General features: G+C 56.6%; 1 protein-coding gene across 1 annotated transcript; it reads left to right on the top strand.

Annotated features, from left to right (window-relative positions):
- Positions 1–420: 420 nt before the first annotated feature.
- On the top strand, positions 421–7,814 carry CDPF1 (cysteine rich DPF motif domain containing 1). The gene is made up of 4 exons (XM_039463232.2): positions 421–461; positions 1,895–2,007; positions 2,983–3,094; positions 4,960–7,814. The coding sequence occupies exons 2-4, from the start codon at positions 1,895–1,897 to the stop codon at positions 5,104–5,106; spliced, it is 372 nt and encodes a 123-aa protein (XP_039319166.1). The 5' UTR covers positions 421–461; the 3' UTR covers positions 5,107–7,814.
- Positions 7,815–8,276: the final 462 nt, after the last annotated feature.

Raw genomic sequence — 8,276 nt, 5'->3', positions numbered from 1 at the left:
GCCACGTGGGCCTTGGAGGAGCAAGGCCCTGAGACCTTGAGACCCCGCTGGACAGGCACACCGCTTCCTGTGTGAGGTGGCGCGGGAGAGCGGGTGGGGGACTTCGGGTGGGAGACTGGAGGCGCCCTCGAGCCCCTCAGCTAACAGGGGACCTTCAGCCTGCTACCTCGACCCTGCCGAGCCTGGTGGAACACTCAGAAAGAAGCTGAGCGCCGCGGGGGGCCAGGACAGAGCCCAGGCCCGCCGCTGGCCCCAAAGTTCTGGGGGTTCCCCCCGCGCAGAACCCGTGCAGGAGCACGCGGCGACCGGAAAAGCGAAAGCCTGGCGGAAGACGACCGCGAGACCCAGCTTCCGGCGCCGCGCCTGCGCCTGCGCCTGTGCCTGCGCCGGGACTGGCCGAGCCGCCGCGGGGCGGGGCCGCGCAGGCGCCAAGGACGCGGAGCCGCGCGGCGCCGGCGACTGTGAGTGCGCTGCGGTCCCTGGCCGGAGCCTGGTCCGAGCGATCGTGCTGCAGGCCGGGCCCTCGCCGCTTCCGGGCGCCTCCCGCTCGCCGAGACAGAGTCCGCGCCGGCGTGGTCTGCTGCGTTCCGAGCACCAGGGGTCGGCGCGGCCGCTCTCGGCTTTTGGGACGAGACGGAGGAGCTGGGTGTCGGCCTCTCGGGACGATCCCCCGCTGACCTCCGGCAGCGCCGGGGCGAGGGAGGGCGCGCGGAGGCTTGCGGGGACCACCAGCGCTCCCGGAGCCGCTCCGCGGTCCCTGCGCACAGGCGCCGCCCCCAGGAGCGTTGGCGGGGACCTAGGACGCCCCGGTGTGCAGAAGAGAAGCGGGATCAGGTTCACGCAGACCCACGGTCGGAGGCGGAGTCTCGCTCTGTCGCCCAGGCTGGCGTGCAGTGGCGCGATCTCGGCTCACTGCAACCTTCGCCTCCCCGGTTCAAGCGATTCTCCTGCCTCCGCCTCCCGAGTAGTTGGGATTACAGGCGCCCGCCACCATGCGCGGCTAACTTTTGTACTTTATTAGTAGAGACGTGTTTTGCCATGTTGGCCAGGCTGGTCTCTTAACTCCTGACCTCACGTGATCCTCCCGCCCCTCCGTCACAAAGTGCTGGGATTACAGGCGTGAGCCACCATCCCTGGCCAGCCGGATCGTAAAGTCATTGGTAGCCCACGTTTCCTGGAGTGGCATCTGGGGTCACCCAGCGGCAAAGCCCATACCGCTTGATTCGCCTTTACACACCAGGCCCAGTTCAGGCGCGGGGAGGTCACAGCCAGGAGCCCGGGGCCAGCTGATGATGTCGTACTTGATTCCATAGTCAAGGAGCTGGGTAATCGGCAATATCGTAACTTTTGGTGAACCCATCAGATGGCAGCCATTTAGCCAGAAATGTAAGGAAAGAGGCCTCCAAGATCCAACAGTGAACATGAGAAGGGGGTTCCATACCAGCAGATAAGACAGTTTTGATGAAGTGCTGTATACCATGTGTGGACTAGTGTGAGGGCATAGAGCTTCTGAGAAACAGGAGAGTTTGCACCCACACTGGGCTCTTCTCCACCAGCTTTCACTGGGGGCTGGTGGTGAAGACTGAGGCAGAGCAGGAGACCAGAAGGCTTTGGCCCTGTTGCAGCCTTGGAGGAAGAGATGGCTGCTCCAACTGGATCCTGTCTGGATCTTCTCTAGCAGTATAAAAAACCTTAAACCACTGGAATATGGGTCCCAAATCCTGTCACTGTGACCAGTGAAAACCTGTTTCAGCTGGGGATAGAGAAAAGGGATCCCCCAAGGGGAGGCAGGAAACTGTCTTAGGATTATATCATTAGGGTTTCACAGCCGGGGAAGTGGCAGGATTCCTGAGAAAGCCTGTGACCCAGGGACACCCATCTCTTGATCTTGCAGATGGCATCCCATGCAGAGTGCCGTCCTCTGGGAGTGTTTGAGTGTGAACTCTGTGCCTTGACAGCTCCCTACAGCTACGTGGGGCAGAAGCCCCCCAACACCCAGTCGATGGTGTGAGTATGCGCCCTTTGGGCCAGTGCCAGGGAAGCCTGTGCCCAGTGCTGGTTGGTGGGTGCTGGGCCTAAGTCTGACACCAGCTTGGGTGTGGCTCTTTAGGTCCCACCCTGCCCAGGCTCTGGATACTTCCGCTGTAATCTCTGGAGGCCTGGGCAAAGCTTGGGGTGTGTCTGACTCTTCTAGAACCTTCCTCCACACCAAGCCCAGAGTCCAATACCTGCTCTAGCTGTGGGAAAGCAGCTCAGCAGCCGGGAGGAGCTGTGGTGGCCTCCCCATTTGGGGCTGCACCCTTGCCATGACACTTTCTTAGTGGGAGGCCAGTCGTCCTTGTAGACGTGGACTAGAGCCAGTGGGTCCGGGGGCTTATCTCTTGACCTCCAGCTTGTCCTTCATCAAATGCCACTTTGTTGGAAAGCCGGCGGGTGTGTTACTCACATGGAATGCAGTGGTGGGGCATGGCTTTGTCCTCCTGGCTGTTGTCCCTCTGCTGACTTGGAGCCTGACTGTCATCATGCCACCCTGTGGTGTCATTCTGATGTGTGGCATGAGGCCACCTGGCCTCCGGGGGCTGTGAGGGTGTGTTCTCCTGCGTGGAAGCAGGTGGCTTGGGGTGTAGGGGAGGCCTGGGGTGCTCAGATGGTGGCCTTGTGCCCCACCCTGGGGAATCCGTCAGGGCCTATGGGCTCACGTCGGAGCAGCCCTTCTTTCGGCTGAGAACAAGGGTTTCTCTCTACCACAGCTGTTAGAGAGGTGAGAACAGGTCCAATTTCAATGCCAGTGTGGTCCCCAATTGCTGATCCTTTCTGTCGCTGTCCTGCAGCACGGGTGGGCTAGTCCGCTGCCTCCCTGAGCCCGCGCAGGTGTGCAGGCCCTGCGGAGGGCCAGGCTGCTGCTGCACGGCCATTGCTCGTGGCTGATTTTCTGACAACAGAGATGTGGGCGGTTCTACAGCTGGCGTCTCTCTCCTGCAGCCTCCTGGAGGAGAGCTATGTCATGAAGGATCCCTTCACCTCCGACAAGGGCAGATTCCTGGTGCTCGGCTCGCATTGCAGTTTGTGCAGCAGGCTGGTGTGTGTGGGCCCGGTGGGTAAGCAGCGTGGGCTGGGGCTGCCTGTCTTTGCTGGGGTTATCCTGAAGCTCTCCCTGGGTAGGGTGGCCTGGGAGGGAGGGACCAGCTGGTTCACCTCATTACAGATGGGGCCCCGCAGCTGATGAAGGGGAGAGGCGAGAGGGCAAGCTAGGGTCAGTTAGAGGGTCTCAGCCTGGTGTAGGACTGGCAATAGGTTCTTGGTGGCTCTGCATCCACCCCAGTGACCCCTCAGGGTTCCTCTCCTTCCCACCAGCAGTGCAGATGGTCCTTGTGCTCCCTCTCACCAGGGACAGTGACTTACCTTCTAGATGTTCTTGGAGGGCCCTTCCAGAAGAAGGGACTGTCCTTTCTTGAGCACCTGTGTGCCAGGCCCTGTGCTTGGGACCTGTTTCACTGCTGAGGCTTCATTCAGTCCTGCCCCTAACTTAGTCAGGTAAAGCAGTATTCTATTCCACCCATTTTATATATGAGGGAACTGAGGTTCAGAGGGGCTGGGTGGGCTGGGTTCACCTGGGGAGCTGAAAACCTAAGGATGGATGGAAGTGGAGCCGTGTGGCTTTCACAGCGTGGCCAGTGTACTCGGAGTGATCCTGGAGTCTGAGAAGTCCCCGAGCATCTGCCACAGGGTGCATGCACGCAGGGGGGTGTATCAGCAGCCAGGGGGACCAGGTGAGCCGGGCTGGGAGGAGCCTCTGCAGTGCAGCGTAGGGAGCGTCTCAGGCACATGGAGAAGCTGGTGGTCCAGGAGAAGCTGGGAAAGGAAGACTGGAAAGGTGGGTGGGCCAGGTGGGGAGGTCTTGAATGCAGCACCTTGGCCTTGGGCTGCTCTTCGTGAGTAGTGGTTGCGGGGCGGGAAGTGGGGCGCACAGAGGTATCACAAGTCGGCAGCTTTCTTCGTTTCAACAGCAGGTTGTTAATGAGCGGATCTCCATGGCAAGGAGTCTTTTCTAAGAGCTGCAGGAGGGCAGCCCGATGTTGGCGAGCACACTAAGCTTTAGGAACAGACAGACACCAAAAATGAGAGTGGCCTAAGTAAAGCACATCGTTGCTTACTTACTTTCTCCTATTTAAGAGTCCAGAACTTGTGGTCTTGGCTGGAAGGGCACCCCTGTTGTCTTCAGCAGAGTCCCCATTTGGGTCCCTTGTAGCTGTGGCAGTTCCCAGCATCCTATCTGCATCCCAGCCAGCAGGAAGGGACATGAGAGCACAGTCCAGTCCTTCAAAGGGCATGACCAGGAGGTGGCACACACAGCTGCTGACACCCCTAACCAGCCTGAGTCACATGGCGATGCCCAGTTGCAGAGGGGGCTGGGGAATGTCATTCTTAGCCACGTGCTGTGCACCGTGATGAATCTCGGGAGTTCTAGTGTCTAAGAGAGGAGAGCGTCATGGCCGGACAGTTCTGGCCTGCTGCCTAGACTAGCTGGCTCATCCATGGCCTCTTTGGTCTGCAGGGCTGTCCTTCCTGTCCCCTGCTGCTCCCAGCACCAGTGGCCACTGCTCCTGCTGCGATAACTGGGAGGGGAGGGCTGGGATTTCCGGCTTTTTGGGCACGGGCTGTGCTCCAGCTTTCCATTGTTGTCACGTTACAGGGAGGGAGCAGAGCAGGCTCCCGTCCTTCTGTCCCATCCCAGCTGTTCCCACCAGGGTAGCCCAGACTTGCACTGCTTTTCTCCTGGACACCCTGCCAGGCCCTGAGGCCCGGCTCTCCCTCCTGCTGGTCTAGCTCTGGCTACGTGCCCACATTGCATGCGGGGGCCCCAGCCCAGCCTCCCGAGTGTGGGAAGCGCTGGCCCCTGGGAGAAGCTGCACCGTGTTCCCAAGAAACTCAGCCGCCATCCTTGTCCTCTTCTTTCAGGAGTGCAGTTTATTCTACGCCAAGAGATTCTGCCTCCCTTGTGTCCAGGAGAACATCAGTGCCTTTCCTCAGGAAATTCGGCAAGACTTGGAGAAAAGGAAAGCTCCGTCAAAGAGGCCCCCGAGCCAGCCTGGTTCTCGGACGTGAAGGCAGCTGGGGCCGCGTCATCGGGCAACACCCTGCACAGAGCTCCTGGGCCGGCCTGGCGCCGGGGATGCTGCTGAGCTGGGAGCCGCTGAGCCTCCATTGGGAGCAGCACTGCAGCCCAGAGGAGCTGGAGTCCAGCTTGGAGCAGCCACAGGCCCAGGGCGTTGTGCCGAGAAGGTAGCCCAAAGGCAGGTACCAGCCCGGACGCAGCCAGGAACCCGGCCAGGCATCCCCGCGCGCCCCTTAGCGCCGAGGCCTCAGTGAGTGCCGCTCAGATGCGACTGAGAGGGACGACCCCCTTCGGTGGGGCAGCTCCTAAGAGGCCACTTGCAGGGGCATGTGCAGGAAGACGCCACACCGTGTTGGGGCCAGCGCGCACCGTGGGTGGCTGTAATGGTCTCTCTGTAAGGAAAATCACTGACAGCAGCTGCTTCTGGAGCCAGCCTGTGAGGTCTAGAGGGTGACAAAATTTTTACTTCATATCCTTATGTGACGCTTGGAAAATGCTTTTAACCTTAACCGTGTATTACGTTTATAATGAAAAACCCAGCTAATGTTTGGAAAAGGAATCTTCCCCTGAAACGTCTGGATACTCAGCAATCTCCCTGGGTACTCGGGGTCTCCTGGGAAGGTGAGTGCTGGCTTCCAGCCTCTCCAGTTCCCTCAGGCTCTGGCTGCAGCTTGGGCCCCTCCATTCTGTCTCCCACAATCCCAAGGCAGGAATGCTGTGGGCTTCCTGTCCTCACCTTGCACCTCAAGACCATCACGCTTGCCTGCCTGCTTGCCTCCTGCCATCTCAGACACAGTCCTCGGTGCCTGCAAAGCCCGGCCCCACTGCTTGCCGGGAGTTCCTGTGGCACCCCCTCCTCCAGACTCCCTATCTCCCCGGAGCTTCTAGGGTAGCAGTTGGCGGGACACTGATCTTTGCACTCTGGAATGTCTGCTTAGAGTTCTGAGAGGCAGGAGCTGCTCTGTCCTTAGAACTACTCCAGGCCAACTGTCACGTGACGAAGGGATGAATAAAGTTTTTTTGCTGACTTACGTGTGCACTGATGTATTTTAAGGTGCCCGCCGCTTTCAGAAGTTTCCCGTGGTATGTGACTTCAGCGGAAAGGATGTCATGTTCCGGATCCACGGTGTCCTAGATCCATTCTGTATGCTTAAGGACACAAAAGGGACCGTGCAGATGGAGAGAACCTCCCTGAAGGGCACAGGGGCTGTTCTGGCAGAGGGCAGACCCCACACCTGGGGACTCGGTTCTTTCAGACCAAACCGTCCATCCCGCAGCATCACTCAAAACTCACCAGCACATTTTAAAAAATAGTTTATTTTTTAAAACCATTAAGGCAAGACTGTACCCTGAAATTAACTCTGTACATTCATCAGTCTTACAGTAGGACATCCCAAACACAGAAGTGCCCATATGGTCAGGATAGAAATCAATACATGTGGTCAGTTCAGTCTCCTAATAGGAAAATGAAGACCCAGGATTTTTTAAAAATTAAGGTTATTTTATGGCCATTTTCTAATTGCCTGGAACCAATCAGTTCATGTGACTAGAAAAATTACATTTGTCCTTCTCTGCACACCCTTGATTCCTGAGGTCCTGGATGCCCACTTCCCCCACCAGGAGAGAGGTATGACGTTGGAGAGAAGACGCTGGAGCCCGTGCGGCAGTTCCTGCTTTGGAACTGCACCTGCTCAGCACAAAGAAGAAGCTGTAAGCCCCGAAATACTGAGAGTATAAGGCACTCATGAACAGCAAGGGCATGCGTGGAGAGACAGCCCAGTCCTTGCCTGGGATCTGTACTGTTCTTGCGTGCGTCCGTCCACCCTCTCCTCTGGGATTGTAGCATGATGACATTATGGATCCCAGAGGGCGTGACCAATATGCACCGATAAGTTTCAGCAAGTTACTGGAAACAAGGTATGGGGAGACTCACGGGGTCTGTGGGTTCTGCTTTACGCTTTGGGTTGGGCCACCCGGAGGATGCCAGAGAACAGGCACGTGCAAATAATTTCCATCAGGACATTTCCAATTACCGAAGTTCTTTGGTAATAACCCATAGGTAACAGTTCCCTGAAGAGCAGACAGCTATTTACTAAACAGAAATAGTGAAGGGTCTTTAGCCAAACACTGTCATATGAAATCGGTGGCCTCTAACCTAAGGCCTTGCTGGTGGAGGTGACTAGAGATAGACTCTCTTGTGCTCTGTGCATGCACAGTATGGTAAAGGGAAGAGATTTCCACATTGGAAGTAAATTCTGCATGGCTCAGGTGAAATGAGAAGCTGTGTGTGCGCGTCCCCGCATGCGCAGCGTATCTTAGTTGTTTGATTTTAGTTTCTTTTGTGTTTCCAATAGGTTCAAGAGCCAGGCTTTTTAAGAATATGAGTCAATTGCCGGGCGCGGTGGCTTACGCCTGTAATCCCAGCACTTTGGGAGGCCGAGGCGGGTGGATCACGAGGTCGAGAGATCGAGACCATCCTGGTCAACGTGGTGAAACCCCGTCTCTACTAAAAATACAAAAAATTAGCTGGGCATGGTGGCGCGTGCCTGTAATCCCAGCTACTCAGGAGGCTGAGGCAGGAGAATTGCCTGAACCCAGGAGGCGGAGGTTGCGGTGAGCCGAGATCGCGCCATTGCACTCCAGCCTGGGTAACAAGAGCGACACTCTGTCTCAAAAAAAAAAAAAAAAAAAAAAAGAATATGAGTCAATTAAGACGGATTTCAAAAGAATCCAAATGTTTGTTATTATATGAATGATTGTAAGTTAGTAAGATATTTGTATTAGGATGCTTTTAAAAAAACTCAAATCACAGTATTTAAGATATAGCTATTAACACAGTTCCTTTTACCACGCAATGTAGAAAAAGTAAAATGATATTTAACATGAACACTGTCATCTTAGCAAAAAGAGCACTACGAGGGATTCATCTCTTGTGAGGTACCTGAAAAAGGAACTGACTGAGCCTTTAAAAAAGTGAAGTTGCCAAAAGTGAGTGATTTTACTGTGAAACGATCGGCCAGTCGCTCCTCTTCGGGGCTGGAAGGCTGACCCCCTCTGACTTGAGGCACAGCCTAGGCCTGGGGGCCGGGGAAGATGCCCGAACATGAACATGTCTCCCGGGACTGCAGCACCCGCCCCCCCCACCACAACGCTTGGGTCA

The sequence above is a fragment of the Saimiri boliviensis genome, chromosome 21 (assembly GCF_048565385.1).
Source record: "Saimiri boliviensis isolate mSaiBol1 chromosome 21, mSaiBol1.pri, whole genome shotgun sequence".
NCBI lineage: Eukaryota > Metazoa > Chordata > Mammalia > Primates > Cebidae > Saimiri > Saimiri boliviensis.
This window is presented reverse-complemented; position numbering and strand designations above follow the sequence as displayed.